This window comes from Microchirus variegatus (assembly GCF_963457635.1).
Source record: "Microchirus variegatus genome assembly, chromosome: 13".
In the NCBI taxonomy this organism is placed as follows: domain Eukaryota; kingdom Metazoa; phylum Chordata; class Actinopteri; order Pleuronectiformes; family Soleidae; genus Microchirus; species Microchirus variegatus.
In genome coordinates this window covers 14,395,408-14,416,289 of record NC_139814.1, presented here as the reverse complement: position 1 = coordinate 14,416,289, position 20,882 = coordinate 14,395,408, and the positions used below count along the sequence as shown (strand labels likewise).

Genomic DNA, 20,882 nt, shown 5'->3' with positions numbered 1-20,882 from the left:
GTGAAAGTCAATAAAGTATTGTCTTTTATCCTCTTGTATCCGTGAAGTGTGCATTATACCCAGGAACAGTGTTGCGATCGCTCTCTGCTCTCACACTGTCGTAGATTCTGCTGCACAGCGTTCTCTATTTAGTGTTCATTTCATTTATTCAAACATATTTCACATTCACTTTTATTATACTAAGTCCAATAATAAGTCCAAATCTTCTGAAGAACCTCTTGGTGACAGAGCGGTGAAATGGCGCAGGCAGGAGTTCGGCTGCAGAGAGAAACCTTGTCTTGTTCCATCTGTTTGGATCCTCTGAAGGATCCGGTGACTCTTACCTGTGGACACAGCTTCTGTATGAACTGTGTTAAAGACCACTGGGACACAGAGGAGGTGAAGAGCACCTACAGCTGCCCTCAGTGTAGAGAGGCCTTCAGACCGCGGCCGAAACTGAAGAAGAACGTCATGTTATCAGAGTTAGTGGGGGAGCTGAAGAAGACTGAACTCCACGCTGCTCCTGCTCCTCACTGCTATGCTGGAGCTGAGGATGTGGCCTGTGATGTCTGCACTGGCAGGAAACTGAAAGCTCTCAAGTCCTGTTTGGTTTGTTTGGCGTCTTACTGTGAGGAACATCTCCAGCCTCATCATCAATCAGCTGCATTTAAGAAACACAAGCTGGTGGAGCCCTCCAAGAACCTCCAGGAGAACATCTGCCCTCGCCACGACGACCCCGACACAGGTTTAGCCGCAGCAGAGAAGAAGCAGAAGCAGCAGCAGCAGCTCAGAGGTCAACTGCAGCACGTCCTGACCGAGACTGAGACTTTGTCTAAAGCAGATGTTTTATTGACAGAACCAGAACCAAAGACCAGAGCTGAGCTCTTCAGATATTCACAGGCAATCGGACTGGATCCAAACACAGCAAACAATTATCTGTTTTTATCCGAGGCAAACAGAAAAGTGACAGTGATGAAGGTCAATCAGTGTTATCCTCGTCACATGGACAGGTTTACGTATCTGTGGCAGGTCCTGAGTAAAGAGAGTCTGAGTGGACGCTGTTACTGGGAGGTGGAGTGGACAGGAAGAGGAGGAGTTTGTGTAGCAGTGATGTACAAGAACATCAGCAGATCAGGGTGTTCAGATGAATGTCTTTTTGGATGCAATGACAAATCTTGGGCTTTAGGTTGTTACCAAACCAGTTGTAAGTTTGTTCACAACAGCATCGAGACTAAAGTGTCAGATGTTAAAGTCTCCAGAGTGGGAGTTTACCTGGACCACAGAGCAGGTCTTCTGTCCTTCTACAGAGTCTTTGACACCATGACTCTGATCCACAGAGTCCACACCACATTCACTCAGCCTCTCTATGCTGGAGTTCGTCTTTATTCTTCTTATTTATCACCTGCAGACACAGCAGAGTTCTGTAAACTCATATAGAGACGTCTGTCTCTTTGAAAGAACGCGTGTTGTCAAATTGTCGTGATCATGAAGATCATCATTGAGGAGGTGATTTGTTCTTTTCTTTTCTGTCACATCGAGGCGAAACAAAGTGACAGTTTGTTTCTGTCCCTGTCGATCATTAATGTGAGTCTAAAGGTAGAGGAGCAGAGAGTGAACCACTAGGTGGCGACAGAGACAGCCACACAGACATGCATTTATGATGTAAAAGATAATCTCGCCCCGTTTGTTGTCGTTTACGTGTAAAATTACGTTTACTATCGATAACATCATCGTCTGTCACGTGACTAATAATAAATAAAAAATAAACAATGTTAAAGGTGCCATATGTAAGAATGTGGACAAATTACTACATCCAAATTCAAAATACTGAGGTCTTTAAGGTTACATTTCCTGACATAACTGGCAACCCATGGTTGCTCGGCAGCTGAGACTCTACTGACTGCAATGATTGGTAGATGGCTGTAGGTGGCGCCACATGCCAAAACATGATTTCAAAACATAAACATGATTTGCGGTCTGCAAAATATATTTTTTAATGCAAAGTTGGTATGTTATATGAACATTATTCCTGAGTCTCTGTGACATATTAGGAGGATTTTTTTGGCCAGTTGCTTTAGATTTATTACATAATGCACCTTTAAAAATAATTCTTATGTTCTGTTGAAGAAAACATGAAAGTAGTGACCAGTGCAGTCGCCCCCTGGTGGCTAAATTCTGCTTTACTGTTCCACTCTTATATTATATATTTTAGTATATTACATTACATATGCTCCTCCTTGAACCAACACCTTTATTTAGTTAGTTTCTTTTTTTTACGTAAGAAGATTTAAGAACAGTAAATAAATAAATAATTGAAAATACAGCGTTATAAATAACGTTTGATTTCTTTGTAATGAAAGAAGCGTCATCGTGTCTCAGGATAAAGGTGGGATATAGACATCTGGACGGTTGTGCACAATAACGTGACGCCGAGTTTGGCAGCCATGGCAACGCGCTGCGTCACGTGCGTGTGACCTCTGGTCGCTCCGTTACTCATCTGGAAATGAGCTGTGCGGTCAGTGTGGCCGGTGTGTAAAAGAGCGCAGTGTAGTTTGGCCCAAATAACAGAACAAACAAAAATAAAAAATAAACCAGCGGATGTTTGGACTTGAGCCAGCGGAGACAGCGAGTCTGCACATGGGAGAGAAGTCCACATCCAGCCGCTGAGTGGATGACGTAATGTTGGCACAGTCTATCATGGCTGGTCTTTTATGAAAATCTATGGTAATGACATGGAAATTATATAAAACTGAGTGCTATTAAAATTATTTTATGATCCACTAATATACTTTTTACAGCCTGAAGTGAGTGGATATAAAGTAGGGCAAATATGAAAATATGCAGTACTCCATCCTCATATTGCAAAAGCGTACACAAGTGGAAGAAACACATTAACTCACACATTAGAATACACACTTTTGTACTAGTGAACATTCTCAAGTTTTAGATCGCAAAGTAGATAATTGCACGACATGAGATCCTGCAGTGAGAGAAAAGATGCAGTGACACTTCAGAGTAACTAATCCCAATAATTGAGATGTTATTGACATAATTGTAATAATCTCCTCATCACGGCAGCATCTTTTATTGTCCCATTCGCAGTGTTGTGACAGGCTATAAATCACACCACCAATACAATATCACGCGTGGAGAGAACAACAGAAGTCAGGTTTAATGTAGAAAGTGTTTATTTTTTATTATTTCAATCATCACCTTACACCCAATAAGGTTTTCACCTTATACCTGTCTCTCTACTCCCCTCTTCCCCCGTCTCCCATTCCAGGTACAAAAAAAAAAAACTACCCGGTTGTTGTACATGACTTGTTTCTCCAGCGATTCAGCTGCAGGCGTGAATGTAGTTAGCGAGCGACATTGATGGAGGGGGGATTGGCTGCAGATGGGTTAAAAGAGGGAGGCATGGAGTCAAAGAGGGGATGAGAGAGAGAGGTATAAAGAAAATCTTTGATATGTGTTCCCTTCTCCCCCAGTCCCACCCACTTGCTAATGCAAACCCGCCCAACCCCTTCTAAATAGTACCAACAAAACAATCATTGGCTGGTTATTTACATGCACAGTATCCCTCTCCCCCCTCCCCTCCCCTCCCCTCCCCCATAGACACACTAACACCTGATCCCAAAGCCATCTGTATCTCTAGTCCACAGCATCACATGTACAATAGGCTGAATTCATCCTCCTGAAAACCCAGAGTGTCGTCGCTTCCTTCCACTGGACATTTGCGCCGATCTTTGTTTCGAATCCAGAAATATAAAGGACGAGTCTGCAGCTACTCCACATCTTTTGTTATCGTCAACCAAATCCAACAAAGAGACCGACGTCGACGACAAATGGATCCTTAATTTGTGCGTGTCCAAAGATCAACATGGCCTTCGACCCTCCGTCACAGAGCCTATTGTTGAACTGTTAAAACCCACATCTGTGAAACGGTCCCTCATTACAGTGAAGGTGAATTTTGAGGCCGGTGCCACATGCACCGTTCTGCTGCTGTGACTACATATAGTAGTGGAGCTAAAACTACACAGCACATGGTGACTTGAGGAATGATTAAACCTTTGGAAAGATCCAGTGTGTGACATTTAAGAGGGTTTGTAGGCAGAAACTGGATTACTACACATATTTATATGTATAAGTGTGTAATGACTTACTTAAAGCCATAGAATAAGTCTTTTACATATTTAATCAAGGGCCTGTTTACCACATAAAGTCTTACACAGATGGTGATGGTGTTATGGTGCAGAGCCACCATAGTGTCCTGTTGTGCTTTGGAAACGGAGGGGTTTCACCATTAGATGTCACCAATTATTACGCACTGTACCTTTACAAACAATTTTTTTTGTTCTTTTAAAGCTACATGTATGTAGGAATGAATGTGATGCACAAAACAAACGGTAATGGCTGGAACGTATCGCCAGATCAAGGTGTTTTATGGACAGTTTAGGGGGAGGAATTAATGAACTGCTTAAAGTTCATTAATCCCTCCCCATCAGCTCTGCTGTATTATCTCAACAGATCTGGACTTTACTGTAAGTTAAAAATATTGTGTGTTTTTTTTTTTACAGTGATTTTTTTTAAAGGAACGAAAGATGGCTTTGGGAACGGGGAATCATAAGACTGTTCTAATTTGACATCACCACATTCTAAAACGACAACAGGTACAAGCTGCGCCTCTTTTTATAATGTGACCCCATCTACATCCCCATAACCCCCCCCCCCCCCCCTCCCCACACACACATACACACGCACGCACACGAAAAAAAAAAAAACAATCACAACGGCACTGAGTGGTATGAGTCCAGGGTGCAACCACAAAGCATCAGCTAGTCCTGTGGAGTTACACATTCACACACGTACACACGCATACACACACACACACACTTGTGGGAGTGTTGAGAGCTGGCAGTTTAGTGAAGTGTGTCCTCGGTGTGTGTGTCCCCCCCCCATCCCCAGCTCGTGCTCCCCCTCCAGTGCCTCCCACTTCTCCCTCCATCTTATCTCACCACCTGGCATGCTGGTTCATCCCTGAGCTCTGTACATTCTAAATCAGGGCTGTAGTTCTCCTCAGACACAAGCACACATGCACGCACACACACACACACACGCACGCACGCACAGACGCCTCTCCCTCTGGGTGGGGTAAAGTCGATCATCGCTGGGAGGGGAGGGGGGGGGGGGTTGGTAAACCGTGATCACGCAGAGTGAGTGGAATCAGCACGAATCTGCCACTTCCCATCCACAGTGACGCCGTCAGGGTCGGGGCCTGAAGGGGGCGCTACCAAAAATTAACCAGCCCTGGGACACAAAGGGGGAAGAGATCAAGGATGATGAGATCAAGGATGATTTCTATTATTGACATTACTTTGTTATTATATTTTGATATGACTGCATTACACTTTAAGCACAGTTTAATAATTGTTGTATGTCTCAGCCAATGAAGACAGTTTGTAGCAGAGGTCTCGAACTCTGTCACTTGATATATTTTTTAGCAATTATTTTGCATCATAAATAAATTTTTTATTGTGAACTACACTACCATTCAAAAGTCTCACTTAGCAATGTCCTTATTTTTGAAGGAGAAACACTTTAAAAAAAATAAATGAATCAGAAATACACCCTAAATGTTGTTAATGTGGTAAACGACTATTCTAGCTGCAAACGTCTGGTTTTTAATTGCATATGTACATAGGTGTATAGAGGCACATTTCCAGCAACCATCTCTCCAGTGTTCTAATGGTACATAGTGTTTGCTAATCGCGTTAGAAGGCTATTGGATGATTATAGCAATTATGTTGAAAACAGTTTTGCTGATTCTTTGACGAAAGCAGAGTTATTATTTTGAATAAAAATCAGTATTTCTAATCTTGTCACTGTCTTGACTATACTTTCTATTCATTTTACAACTCTTTTAAGGAATAAAAGTGTGACTTTTAATGGAAAACACAACAAAAATCATATAGGCGACCCCAAACTTTTGAACGGTAGTGTACATATCATTCCATGCCAACACAGGCACTTTTAATTTCAAATATCTATCGTTGCAATTTCGTGATGGAATTTTGAGCTCATATCACCAACCCTTCAACTGAATTCAGGATTTTTGCTTGACTTGTCCCGGATGTACTCCGCCTATCGCCCTATGTCAACTGAGATTGGCACAGCACAACTCCCCGCAACCCTCATGTGGAGGATAAAGCGGTAGAAGATGGATGGATGGATGGATGGATGGACCCCCTACTGGCCAGACTAGATACTAGGTGACCCCAAGGTCATTTGAGTTTGAGACCTTTGCTCTAGAGGGAGATTAGGAGGTTTATTATAAGGTGGAGGGTGTTTAATTTAAATAATATTGAGCATTTGTGTGAAAGTAAGGTTCAACTATTAATGTTTTATTAATTTTATTTTCCATTTAATTTTCTATTTAATTTCCATGGGTAACTTGTTCCAAAGTTTAAGACGCACCTGATCGCACCAGGTTTTTAGTCTGGATTTTGTCACATCTAAAAGCAGCCTGTTATTAGACGTCAGGATGGTATCTCCTAAAAGACGAAAATCCACAACAACAGAAGAGGAGAGGAAATAGGTATATTTGTGACTTACGTGTAAAGAGGCTGCAGCTGCAGATGAGAGGACTTCTGAGGAGGCTGGTAACCATAAGAGTCAAAGCCACCAATGAAATCAACTTTCAAGAGGAGACAGGAAAGAGAAACGATGGCATCGTCACACTTTTGACATGAAAACATATGAAGGCATCAGATGGTGATGTCACCACCATGCTTTCAGTATTCCTTTAAAACAATGGAGACTGTGACATCACTGCCTTTGTGCCATGAATACATTTGTCTGATTGTCGCCGCAGTCACAAATGAAAACAGTGCTTCACCAGAAGTTAATTCAATTCTAACATTTACATCTTTACCTGCAATTCTTCCTGTTCCAAATAGCTTTTTAAATTAAACAATGAAAAGTTACCACGACTTGTTTTCATTTAGAGGACGTTAGACATGGAATACAATAAACTGGTGTAAGTGTTAATTAGACAAATAAATCCACCAGGCCACATTATGGCTAATTGTCAGCTAATTGCAGTGTTTCCAATTATCTAGCATGCATACTTAAATATCTGAAGAAGCCGATAGCGGCCATAGTGGCTAATGTATTTTTTCATTCAATTATTTTCAACATCGCGGCATAATTAGCGAGTTAACCAGATAAATCCATCTCAGGATAACAAAACCTGTTTCCCCGGTGATGATGTGATCACTTATCGTGTTATCTGGTGATAAGATAACAATAATAGACTTTGACACTGATCAGGGGATTCTCCATTTTGTGACATTTTCAGCTAATCGTAGGTGACTGGTGGTGGTAATACTCGCCGGAACAACCTTTTATTATCTTATTATCCCGTTATCTCGTAATGTCGAGTTGATTATTCCCCGATCTCGAGATAAAAAGAAAATACAGAAGCGACCAACTGTTCTGTTGATATCAGTCCATGAGCAGCAATAAATGTTTGTAGATCTCTCTCTCTGTACAAATATTGACCACAAGGTTTAAAAAGAAATCTTATAGATGCATCACAAAATATTGTTCATTATATGTTATATTGTAAAAAACCCTTTAGATAAGGCAACACATATTCACCATTAACTAGGTTCTTACTAACTAAGTTGCATACTAGCCCTTTATTAGTAAATATTAAGCACATTCCTTATGTAGGAAAAATCTGAATTCTTGTTGTAATATCGGTAGAATAAAGTTATGTAGAATAAGGTGTTAATATGTGCTTAATAATTACTAATAAAGGGCTAGTATGCGACTTATATATGTTAATAATAAGTGTTACCAATATTTTAAACCCAAAATCAAACCCGATATTGACATTGAGGATTCTGTATCAGTCAGACTATGTTGTTCAGTTATAAATAAAAAGCAATAATATTACATGTCATGTGATTCTTATCATGATCCCTATGTGATGACATGCATATATAATGGTCGTCTGCTGTTAAATCGTGACTGGCAGGAGAGCCTCTGTCTGCACTAAGCAGCAGACACACAGACTCTGGTGGTGGGAATATTCTGCCAGACGTCTCCTATACTTCCCTACAGATGGAGCTCTGTGATCACCCAGAGGGAATCCTCTGCTGTGATATCACTCAGCATGACTCAGGCAAGAGGGAAAAAAAACAACATCGAGCGGGCGGACGAACGAACGAACGAACGAACGAAACGGCAATCGCTTTTCCAAAGCTGTGGATCGCTACGTGCAGAATGCCACTCCACAGTAGTAATAAAAACAGTTAAGTGGAGTTATCTGAACAAGACGCGGCGAGAGCATCGACACAAGATAAAAAGCACTCACAGCTGTCCTCGTCATCCTGGAAGACTTTGCTCACGTAGCAGGCGTACACGAAGCCAAAGAGCTGCAAGAGAGAGGAGACGGACAGAAATGCAATGAATGTTGGTGTTGTTTTGGCACGTCATTTCTGAAAATGTTTTAGCATGAAAGCTAGTGTAAGCAATAAAGCAATGGGGGAAAAACGACAGATGTTAGCACTTAGTGTATACAACGTGTTATTGTGTGTGTAAATGTTAAATGGTTTGGATTTATTAGGCATAGTTATTGCCTTTTCTTTAGATTATTAAACGTAAAGGGGGCGTTGCAAATAGGACACATGTTTTAGCGAAAAATAAGGATTTTTGAATAAGATCATAATAAATACTGCTGCACAGAATTGCTCTTTAACTGAACATACTGTATATACTGCACTTGGTGCTCTTTGCACTTCTGATTGGATGTTAAACTGCATTTGCCCTGTACGTGTACATGTGTCATGGCAATAAATTTGAATCGACTCTAAATCATCAGGAAAGACGCACACAAATAAATCACTAGGACTGTATGTTGTGAGGATCACAATGAGCGATAATATTGTATATTGTTCCATCTCTAGTATTTATATCGCAAAAATCGATTCACATGAGAAACCACGGTTTGTGTTATTTGTGTACAGCTTATTTTTGTAACTTCTGGGAGAAAAAGTCAGCGACCCTAAGCCTTTATTTATGAAAGTTATTTTTTTGTACAGTGAGTAAGTTTTTAATTGTTTTGAATTAATGAACTTTTGTCTTTGTGTGATTACATCATTGGAATCAGTTTATTTAAAAATCACATTATCTGATACAAACTGTATTGTTTTGATGGCAACATTTGCCTTAAAACACTATGCATTGTATCATTTTTGAATCGAGAATAAATTTTGAATCGAATCGTGACCCTAAGAATCGGAATCGAATGGTGAGACAGCCAAAGATTCACATCCCTGGTGTTTTTTCTAGTGTTGACCACTCAAAGCACTATTCACACCCATTTAAACACCCAATCAGACACTGCTGCTGACACAGCTGCCAGGAACAATTCAGGGTTATGTGTTTCACCTAAGTATACAGGAGCATGTAGACTAAAGGAACTAGGGATCAAAACCTCGACCATCCAGTTGAAAGATGGCCCACATTTTTCTACAGTGTGTGATGTTGTAATGAAGGCAGGCAAACGGTTGTATTATTTCAAAGTGTGTGTATGTGTCAGATGCTTACAGCCAACAGGATCTGAACAGCCGAACTCAACACCTCGATGTACTGGTAGTCCAGAAGACACCCGGAGACGGTGATGACATGGTGGTCATCGGGGGCCATGTGTGAGTCTAGTACCGGCGTTACCAGGCAACCAGGGCCGTGCTCCATCCACCAGGAGCGATGGAGTGACGTGTTGAACGTCATGAGGAAGTCCCTGTCCTGATCACACACACACAGGTTCCAAGGAGAAGAAAATTGAATTTAGCACAAAATCTCATCAAGGACAAGCTGAAAACAGTGTTTATTTTGTATGGCACATGAGTTTGAGTGGCTCCCAATCGGGAGTTGAAGGTAACTTCAAGACATGAGCTTTATTGAGGTAATTGGGCTTGTTCCCCTCAGATTTTGTCTTCCTTTTTATTCTAATTACATGATTCTATTTCAGTGGGAACATGACGGTAACTGAAGAAGGAAAACAGCCTGTAGATGTGTGCACACTAGAAATAAACTCCAAAAACTCAAACCAAGAGGACCACATATTTGTCCAGCTAAAATCCAAACCCCAAATATATACACTACCGTTCAAAAGTTTGGGGTCACTTAGAAATGTTCTTATTTTTGAAGGAAGAGCACTTTTTTTTCAATTAATATAAAATTTTATTAATCAGAAAGTCTGGTTTATAATGGAATATGTACATAGGTGTATAGAGGCCCATTTTGCTGGTTCAAAGCAAAGTTATTATATGGAATAAAAATCATTATTTCTAATCTTGTCAATATCTTGACTATATTTTTCTATTCATTTTGCAACTCTTTTGATGAATAAAAGTGTGACTTTTAATGGAAAACTTGGAAAAATTGTATAGGTGACCCCAAACTTTTGAACGGTTGTGTACATGAAGGTATTATGGAGGACAAAGAAAAACAAATAAAAAAAATCTATACATTTAATAGTAGCAAGCATCTTTGAGTCTCTAAAACTACTTTACATGGACAAATAGTTTAGTTACTTTGTTCTTTGATTGATTCACCGTCAACCAAGTAATTTACCTGTGAGAGGTTTCCGACCTCCAGGTAAAAACAGATGATGAAGGAGTTCCAACCCACCCAGAGGACCAGCCATACTGCATACTGCAAAACACACACAAACACACACACACATACAGATCACTTCCTCTGTGATTGTAACCTCACACCCAGGCTCACAAGGTGCCGTGACATCATCACAAGGTGATGGATATACTCACAAAGATGAGGTATCTGAAGCGAAACTGCACGGTGCCAAACATGCCCAGGATGACCGCCATGATGTGCAGGAAGTTGGCCAGAATGGGAGCCCACTGGTAGCCCAGAAAATCAAATACCTGCCTCTGAAGCGCCGCCACCTACGGGACAAGGAGGAAAGGGGGGGGGGCCACGGGGCGTCACATAAACGCACATACACGTATTAAAGAGGAATACCCGCATAGATAAAAAACCCTCACATATGAGGATACAAACACAACACACACACACACACACACACACAGAGACAGTGACAGGGACACACATACATAGGTCTGCCGCAGTTGTTTCCATGGTAACTGCCTGGAGCAGCCAGTCCAGTGACTGTAAAAGACGAGCAACCCCTAAAAGCTCCCCCAAACTAATGAGAATCTATGGGCTGAATCCCCCTGCCACACAACAACTCATCAGCCCGACAAACAATAACCTGGACGGGCCAGCTGCTCACACTGCTGCTGCTGCCCATGCTCATTACAGGAATAGATGATACCGGCTCATATTACATACTTATTACATTTTAGAGGAATAGTCTGGCGCTATTTGTGGACACAAGGAAAGGCTAACTTTAACTCCAGAATGGAGACCAGATGGTGAGCAGGGCCCTCCTCGTCCCTCCCATGCTTCACATTCACATGGTCGATTATCACAATGATGGATTGACCCCTGATCAACTTATTGTGCGTTTTTCAATTGCGATAACATAGTATCGAGCATGACGTGCCCACCCTCCCCTACTACTTAACATAAACGTGGTTCTCTCTCTCTCTCTTTCTGCACACATGCAGACCACCCTGACACCAGAGCGCACCCCCTGCACTGCTCCCTCTGCTTCAAAGGCACACAGGCTCGCCTGTAATGTGGCGTGGCTGAACCAGCAGCTGCAGCTCAAAAACCCTTTTTCAGTGTCAGTGCAGAGAGGGGCCGGACAAAAATGTCTGATTACAACGTCTGTAGCACGCTGCTCTAATTATATCTTCATGGTGAGTGATACAGAGGCAGCCACACACACATACATTAACACACAAACATGCGCATACTCGGGCTGCAACCATGAATCCATTAGTGGATACATCACCAACGTGGTTTTTTTAATTGATTAATTGGTTTAAGAGGGTTATTTTTCATGAAATAAACACATTCTATGGTTTCAGCTTCATCAATATTAATAGTGTCTGGTGTTTAGTCGTGTATGACTGTAAAATGAATGTGTCTGTGGGCAAAACAAAACATTTGTGGATGTCAACATGTGGGGAAACTGATTAAGATCTTTCATATTTTATGCATTTATTTTTTTAAATCCTAACCACTGATCAGGTAAAAGAGAAGATTATGCGATTATGAAATAAACTGTTAGATACACACACTTCTATTGCACACCTCTCTGTCCTGCAAGAGGGATTCCACCTCTCTAGCTCTTCCTGAGGTTTCTTCCATTTTTTTTTCCTCTGATAAAAGTTTTTTGGGGGGAATTGAGATTTGTGAACTGGTTTGATTTGACACACACACACTTGCACACACATATATTTATGCAGGTATTCATGTCAGGACACATGCATGTACTTTGGTAGCAGAGTCTTATCCCTAACCTTAAGCAGAGCCTCAGAGATTAGCTTCTACCTCAATAAGACCAGGTTTTTGTCCTCATGTGGACTAGTGGTCCAGTAACAAAACACATAACAACACACATACATACACAAACTCACCAACTGTAGTGAGCATATCACTAGCAGCGTGCATCTGCCATCGCACTTCCCCATCTTTGAAGGCTCAGGACGCGGCTTGGAGCCGCGGAGGCTCCGGGGAAACGACGAGTCCCCGGTCAGATCCAGAATGCCTGGCCGTCTCAGCTCACACCATTACCGGCTAAACTGACCAGCCCAGGGCCGCCGCCGTCACCGCCACCACCGCCGCCGCCTCCTCCTTATCGACTCACAGTGTGTGACCCATCGCGGCTGCTAGTTTTGTCGGTAAATAACCAGCCGCGGGTGGTTTTCAGGAGAATGAGAGTAGGAGGAGAAGAAGGAGGGAGGTTGAGGGGGGCGTCCACTTCACGCCGGCCCGCTGCGGTCCGACCACCGCCGACCACCGAATCACCTCGGCCACACCTTCCGGGGGGGACACACAAAGACACAAAGAGAGACGGAGAGCTGTCACAGCAAGGCCCGGGCTACAGACACGGAATGAACATCATATGATACCGGATCACACGGGGGAGGCGGAGGAGGAGAGGAGGGGATCGACCCCGCAGTGCTACCACACAGCTAACGCTGGGCTACATGCGGACACAAAGCAGCCCGCTGTGACTCACGGTTTTCCGGGAGCGGAGGAGTCGCTCGTCCCGGTCCTCTCCTCCTCGTGCTGTTCAGGGAGAGAAGTTGAGTTAACGGGTAGATATACTCACCGGTACCGGGGCTCTGGGCTCCGTTGCTCCGTCTGAAAGCAGCGTCTTTTGTCAACAATCGGTGCCGGGGCGGGCGCAGGAGGAGTCGGGGATGAGGAGGAGGAGGAGGAGGAGTCACCGCGACCCCCTCGAGGAGAAGCTCTGCTTGGATTCTGCAGACCCGCGTGCGTGCGTGCGTGCGCGTGGCCGCGCGGCAGCCCCGCCGCGAGGCGTTCAGAGGAGCACAAAAGAAACGGAGGAGTCGGGATGGAGGAGGGAAGAGGAGGAGGAGGAGGAGGAGGAGGAGGTTCAGACAGCCGAAAATAATAAAGTCTGCTCCCACCATCTCCATCAGAGAAAGAGAGGGGTAGAGAGTGAGCTGTGGCCCGCAGCTCCGCTCAGCCTGCGGTTATTCAGAGCTGAAAAACACACTATTAACAGCCATGTTTAATCAATCTCAGCTCGTCACCACGGGCTGTGGTTTAATGCTCTCTGATCACAGGGCAGATTTGAGCACCACAGAGGTGGTTAGCGCAGGGCCACGACAATCAATAAGACAGAAAACCATTTCATGCTATAACTAGGTAATTAAAACAAATACTTAATATTATAATTTAATGATTTTTGAATAGATAAGGATTAAAAAATAACAAAGGACAAGTCATACTCTAGACTCGGGCCTTGCTTAATGGAGGCGGCCATCTTGCGGCGCCATTTATCTACAGCTGCGCGACAAACAAACCAACCAGAGCACGTATTTTACATTTATATGCAAGTGTTTTAAGTAGGCCGCCGTCTTTGAACTGCAACCCAAACATAGAACATAACAATAAAGAGCATTTAGCATTTTCAAGCTAAAACTAACAAGGTTTCTCGTAATTGAAGGCCAGTCAGTACATTTACATTCTAATCGGGCTATGGCCATAGTCCGAATAAGACGAGCAATCGGAAAGTCGAGTATATTCCAGGTATACATCCAGAGGAATTTTTTATTTATTTATTGGCTGCGTACGTCTGACTCCACCTCCATAGGTGGCGCTGTGTCTCATTATAGCAGGGCTATTCAACTAAAATTTCCGGAGGGCAAGCTTTTCGGAAGGCTGTACTACTATTTTGAGTTAAATGTACAGTAAACGGATACAAATAGATACAAAATGTTTTAAATTATTTAGCACCTATGTATTGAAATAGCTGCTAGTTATGTGCTTAACAGGTAAGTAACAAAACCACCAACATTCAGGTACAATTTGCGTATAGTGCAAAAAGGTTACAGTTACAGTACCACCAACATTTGGGTATAACAGTCACAATTGGAACAATATAAACAACATTAAGGTGTAATGGCCAAAATAGGCTATTTTTGCTGAAATATAAGTAACCGTACCAACAAGACACAGGTACCGCTACAGAATATAAAATATTCTGGTACATACATAGGCTGCCTACAATTACAGTTGTACTAGTGTTTGCCAAAAAAGGACACAAAGTATCACAAAGTGTCAGAAATAGGCAAAGCTATGGTTTTATTGTATTTTTAATAATACATTCATTATTTATGGGTTAATGGGCCATGGGCCGGTCCAAATTGCTTGAAGGGCCTGATCTGGCCCCCGGGCCTTAAGTTGAATAGCCTTGCTCCATAAGCTGGTGCGTATTGAGTCGGTTTAAACATTTACATTTTAATCGTGTTGTTTCTCTTACGACAACTGTACTGTAATTTATACATCGTCTCCTTCTACTTCTGGGTCAAGGACCGGGGAGGGAATCTTGGTGCGAGTGCGGTAGTCCGACTAAGAACATACAGTCCGGAGTAATCGGACAATGAATCGCATTATCCAAATACGTTTTCCGATAAAGGCTAGCTCAATTTTAGTCGGGACTAATGTGTTTATATGACATTAAGAAAACCAAATTATTATCTTAGTTGGACGTAAATCAGACTTTTAACATGCATATAAACTGTAGTTCCCTGGCAAACTTGGGAAAGGAAGTGGAGTGGAGGGTCTTCCATTTGTTATAATCTGCTGTCTCAACATCAGATTGCACCAATTTTTTTTACACACTGCACCTTTGAAACTGGCTCTCTTTGTAGTCATTGTCAGAGGCTTTTTTGAGAAAAGTTTGGGGCCTGAGGCAAAAAGGTCCCGGGGACCAAAATAAAAAGCCATTAATCTGCTGTGAATGCATTAAAGGTTCAATAGCTGTAGCTCTAATGGTGAGACAGTTCACAGCTACAGTTACTCGGCAAAGACGTCAAACACAGGAAAACTTCAGTATGACAAACAAATGTGATAGTTTTTTTTTTTTTTACAGAATATTGAAGTTTATTAAAAAGAAACAAATCCAGATTAAAAAAAAACATGTGAGGTTGTTGTGCCCGAGTGTAATAAACTTTACACCAGCTGTAGCACATGCGACTACATCGACTCTTAACCCACACCACCTCTCTACTTCCACAGTGGGACAATTACACACACACACACACACTGTACATACGTATCCAGGCTTCTACACAAAAATCCTACTGGATTTCTCCCATGTAGAGCCGTTTATCACTGGCTCCAGAGAGCACTGTGTGGAAGGAAAAAAACAAAACAATTTGCATTAGTTATGTTTCCGTTACCAAATTTGAGCTGAGCTACAAACTAAGATTAAATAAAATAATAAATAACTCGGGCAAAGCCACATGAACACAAAAGAGATCTTCTCGCCAATGTGTCCATGAAGTTTAAGAAAGCCCACAAACCTGTTCCTCCTGCCTTCACAATTGTTTTGTGCTATTCTTTTTAAGTGTTTTACAGTGTGTAATCTGAGAGTAAAGTGGCTCTTTAACTCACCTACTGGCTCCTCAGGGTGGAAGACCACTTCGTTGACAGAGCCGGCATGGCCTGGCAGCTTGTACAGGATCCTACGTGATGTTGTGTCCCAAATATACACAAACCTGTGAACACAGACGCGATCAATGGCGGTCAATTTTGATATTGCTCAGGCTCATTCACTGACCCATGTCACTTTCAAAATCTTCAGGAAACCTTCAATCACTCAGCCGAGAGACTTCTATTAAGTCTCTAAGGAGACTTTGGTCCATGTTATACTACGTTGTTGTAGTCGACCCTCATTTATCATACAATATGAATCATAAGGCCCAGGAATGTCTCATTTGTTGTGTGAGACAGATGAGAGAGGAGATCAATGACAGAGAAGTGGAACCTGAGGAGTCACCTGCAGGGAACATCAGGACTTTGGCAACAAGAATGTTCCCAAACCTAATAATTAAGTATACCCTGGCCTCTAGCCAGCCAGCCAGCCAGTGTGTACACTTGTATTTGTTACCTCTTTGGGACCTTTTTCTGGCATAAACACTGACCTTGTCAGGACCAGTCGTCCTTATGGAGACCAAAACCTAGTCCTAATGAGGCAGAACCTCATCAATGTGTGTGTGTGTGTTGGCAGGGGTCTTCTTACCTATCAGCGGAACCTGCAGCGATCTTGCTGCCGTCAGTCGACCAGGAGCATCTCAGTAAATTCTGAACGCACAACAACAGGAACAGATGTTAGAAACACGACGCAAGCATCCGTCCACTCTACATGTGAGCTACTGTTACTATAATTAGATGAAAGACAAGACTTTCTTTATTAGAAAGGAGAGCAGAGTGATGGGAGAGGCAAGGGAGAATGAAAGGCGATGTCCCACAGCTGTGGTCGGCAGCACACGCAAACTCTGCCAGCAGGATGGCAGCTGTGAGTCACTTATGTACAAACAGATTCAATTAACAAGATAAAAAAAGCATTAAAATGCTAGTTATGCATTAATAATTTAAGAACTTCTTTAACATGCCTTGCAAAAATCAACAGATTTATTAAAAAAAGTGTGCACTTATGCGTTTCCATCAACTTAAGTGATTCCCCTGAGATAAACAGTAGGTGACGCCAAAGTCCATGTCACCACAGAAGGATAACAACAAGATGCAACACCTCAAGTTGTTGATATGTTGATATACAGTGGTGTTTTGTTGCTGCTTCAATTTATTAATGTAGTAATACAGGCTTCCTGCACCATTCCTCCACTAGGACAACCATTTACTCTCACACTTTCGGTAAATTTAGTGTCCAATCTGCCTAATTTCCATATCTGCAAGGAAACTGAAGAGCCCGAAGAAAACCCATGCACACACGGGGAGAACATGCAAACTTGCAGAAACACAGGTCTTCTTGCTGCCACTACACCAAGCTTGTGGTCCCAAAAATAATTTCAATCATCCACTAATTTTCATCTACCATTAACTGGCTGTGTCTACTATTTCCCTCAATGATTAAACCTTTAATGCAATATTTCAAGTCTTTATCAAATGTTTTGTTTCTATTCAGGTGCACAAATCTAAAATGCACATTAATAAAAAACACTTAGCTTTAGCTCTATTGACTCTGCTGGATTGTAAAAAATATATTCTACTTCCCACATCTTCAGTATATAAAGCAGTGCATCAGTCCTAAACATGCAAGGACACTGAATGTGTCTTAATCCACAAAGTGCTGCAGAGCTTCTCATTGTATACCTTCTCAAAGTTGTGAACATTGCCCTGGAAGATCTTCACACATCTCTCCTTGGGCGCAAATGGTCGAACATCCCAGATACGCACTAAACACAGCGACACACACAAAAAACCCCACAAATGAAATATTTAACAACAGAAAATCGAGCAACGTGTCCTGAGAAAACATCCATCATACACATGTTCTACCTGTGTTGTCCATGGAGTTTGAGAGAAGATAGGATCCCTCAGAGCTCAATGCAAGTCCGGTTACCGAGTCGCCATGGCCGTGCATATTGTAGATTAGCTTGTTCTGCCTCAGGTCCCACACCTGCACAACACAAACAACACCACCTCACAGTTTTGTTTTTCGATAAGGAAATGTATTATAGGACTATATGAGTACAAACAGAGCAAAGAGAAGATTAAAATTCAACAGAAAACCATCCATCATACATGATGAGCACCAAACAGTTATAATATATATATAATAATTCACTGACAAAAATGCAAATGCGGTGGCTTTCATTACTGACAAACACTACTTTAATTAGATAAAAAGCACACTGAATGACCCCATTCATTCCCTTCAGCAGATGTTGCCACAGTGCCACAGTGGTGGGAAAACAAGATCAAAACTAAAAGATCAACTTTATCTCTGTTGCTCTCACAGTTTTTGACATCTGTAGCCATGCATGGATGCTGCAACAAACTCTACAAGCACTTTTGTTCATAACTAATAACTAGAGAAGATAATTTCTGGTTTGGGGGATTTTTGAGCATCATGACATGACACAATCAAGATGTCTGCACTAACCTGTATCTTATTGCAATGATAACAACAACTTACACATTTTAATTTGCATAAAATACAGCAATCAAAAATTAAGAACATAGAGCATTCATGGTTCATCAATATGCAGGACTGAAATCATTTTTAATGCCACATTTTCTGCATAAATTGCAGCTCTGTACCTTGATGTCATTGTCGATGCCTCCAGACAGAATCTGATCGCTGGTGTCGTTGAAGGTGACGGCCAACACTTGATAGGTGTTCTGGAAAGTGTGGATCGCCCCCTTCTTACGAATATCCCACAGCTACCAGGGTGACAAACACAGAGAGAGCTCAACAAAGGCGCTATGAGATAACAACATTTTCCTCAATCCATCGTCAGATTCATAATTCTAAACAATAAATCTAACCTTGACTGTCCCGTCATCACTGCCGGTGCAGACGAGCTGTGGCCCTCTGCGAGCGGGGTAGCAGGTGTTAACGAAGGAGGTGTGTCCCTTCAGACGCTTCATCCTCTCACCCGTTTCACTGTCCCACACACCTACAGTCTTGTCCGTGCTCGCTGAAAAGAGCATGCTGAAATACAAAGCAAGACATCACCGGTGGGCATCTCTTTCCTGAAACATTTATCAGTCCAGTCAACGAAACCACTGACGTAGAAGAATTTATTTCACATGTCAAGAGAAGTGAGTTTTCATGCCTGCCATCTGTGTTGTAGTGCAGCTCCATCACTGCTCCACTGTGGCCCTTCAGTGTGGCAAAGTTATCACAATCTCCATACACATTCCACATCACTGCAGCAAAGAAACACAGGGCACAACAATGCATTCACGAGCGTGGCCGAATAAACCATTTTTAACAGACATGTTAAAAAATTGTTGCCAACAACTCACATATGAGCCTGTCAAATCCTGAGGAAGCCAGCGTGGCACCATTGGGATGAAACTTGCAGCAGTAGACTTCGCCCTCATGGCCAGACATCAGCATGATTGGAGCCTGAAGACTGGATGTTCGTGGAGGGCCCTAAAGCAGGAGACAATATTAGTGGTTAGTCATTTTAGGAGCACAAACTGACTGATTCCAGTCCCTCACTAAAGTGGTTTTCAGATGCAAGCTTGGGGGGGGGGGGTTATCTGGAGTTAGATTTTTGAGTGAGACACATTCACATCAGCAGGAGAATCCCCAGATCCAGAAGAAAGGACACTCACCAATTCCCCTGCTGTGGATTTTCCACAGTTTCTCCTGCTGCGTTGTCACATAAACTCACTTGGCCCATATATTATACTGGGGAGCTGGAAGGAGAATCTCTTGAGCAACTTCTGCTGACTAGTTTAAAGACCATAAATCAATCAATCTCTGAAATATAGTGCATGTGTGTGAAAGCAGCTCTCAAGTGTTTTGTTGTTATGTTATATGATGTAGAACACTGAATACCATTAGGTTTTAGAGAACATAAAAAGACAATTTCAACACACCACTTTTGGGAAATTACTGTGCATTTTACACAATTATTAAAAGGCAATTATTTTATAAATTTTACTGATTGCAAATTTTTAATTGAGGAAAAGGATAATGACGACAATAACAATCATAGTTGTTCCGTCTACACGTGAAGCACATCATCCAAAAGTACCATTAACTAATTAATTATTTTACCTTAGTTGTCCCATTTTGATCAGCATAAACTGAATCGGTTTGTTGTTCTGTGTCATTGACATATACGTGTTTGTATGATTGTGGTTGAGGTAATCTGCAAATTGAATGGCCTAGGAGATATTACGTAATTTGATTCTGAATTAAATGCTTCACCAGTATCAGTTTATTGGTAAATCTCAGCCCTAAAGAGATCGTAGTATTTACGTCTCTGAATGCTCGTTTCCTGCTCGACTGTAAATAAGCAGCTCACTTCCGTTAAAATTAAATGTAGGCATCATTATCATCCATTTAATGCACTTCACTACAGATTACAGGGGTTAACAATGACTGTGGGTTTGTTTTATTCTGTCTGCTGAGTTTCTCCCACTACTTTTCTTCTCACACGACACGGGGTTACTCTGTCGTTACCGTTGCCACGAGTTGCTGAGACTGAGCCGCCGCCACCAGCTCCGTCCGGGGCCGTTTCACGTCGGCAGGAACCACCGCCATGTCCGCTGCTCTCTTCTTCGGGTCAATCATCTCCGTTGAAACGAAAATAAACAGTAGAAACTATTAATTTTCAAAGCTACAATTCAGGAAAAAACAACGGGCGCCTTTCGTGAACGGACGTCCAGCGGAGTAACACCGTCGAACACCAGACAGTAACTACTTCCGGCGGCTATAA

The 20,882-nt window shown here is 42.2% G+C and overlaps 3 protein-coding genes across 4 annotated transcripts; 1 reads left to right on the top strand and 2 right to left on the bottom strand.

Annotated features, from left to right (window-relative positions):
• Positions 1 to 450: 450 nt before the first annotated feature.
• On the top strand, positions 451 to 1,416 carry LOC310935575 (tripartite motif-containing protein 14-like; the record flags this gene model as incomplete). The annotated part of the gene is made up of 2 exons (XM_083899505.1): positions 451 to 663; positions 1,009 to 1,416. The coding sequence occupies 2 exons, from the start codon at positions 451 to 453 to the stop codon at positions 1,414 to 1,416; spliced, it is 621 nt and encodes a 206-aa protein (XP_083755631.1).
• Positions 1,417 to 5,114: 3,698 nt separating this feature from the next.
• On the bottom strand, positions 5,115 to 13,324 carry nkain1 (sodium/potassium transporting ATPase interacting 1; the record flags this gene model as incomplete). Of its 2 annotated transcripts, XM_083900116.1 has the most annotated exons (8): positions 13,259 to 13,324; positions 12,561 to 12,962; positions 10,821 to 10,958; positions 10,624 to 10,704; positions 9,595 to 9,792; positions 8,360 to 8,420; positions 6,592 to 6,673; positions 5,115 to 5,286 (listed from the first exon to the last, which is right to left on the bottom strand). In XM_083900116.1, the coding sequence occupies exons 2-8, from the start codon at positions 12,612 to 12,614 to the stop codon at positions 5,277 to 5,279; spliced, it is 624 nt and encodes a 207-aa protein (XP_083756242.1). In that variant the 5' UTR covers positions 12,615 to 12,962; positions 13,259 to 13,324. The 2 variants fall into 2 exon arrangements, with proteins under 2 accessions (XP_083756242.1, XP_083756243.1); XM_083900117.1 differs by lacking the exon at positions 5,115 to 5,286 and having other exon boundaries at positions 6,588 to 6,673.
• Positions 13,325 to 15,593: 2,269 nt separating this feature from the next.
• On the bottom strand, positions 15,594 to 20,811 carry snrnp40 (small nuclear ribonucleoprotein 40 (U5)). The gene is made up of 10 exons (XM_083900040.1): positions 20,627 to 20,811; positions 19,456 to 19,585; positions 19,263 to 19,356; positions 18,973 to 19,138; positions 18,745 to 18,867; positions 17,980 to 18,100; positions 17,794 to 17,876; positions 16,703 to 16,764; positions 16,075 to 16,178; positions 15,594 to 15,808 (listed from the first exon to the last, which is right to left on the bottom strand). The coding sequence occupies exons 1-10, from the start codon at positions 20,735 to 20,737 to the stop codon at positions 15,759 to 15,761; spliced, it is 1,044 nt and encodes a 347-aa protein (XP_083756166.1). The 5' UTR covers positions 20,738 to 20,811; the 3' UTR covers positions 15,594 to 15,758.
• Between the last annotated feature and the right edge of the window lie 71 nt (positions 20,812 to 20,882).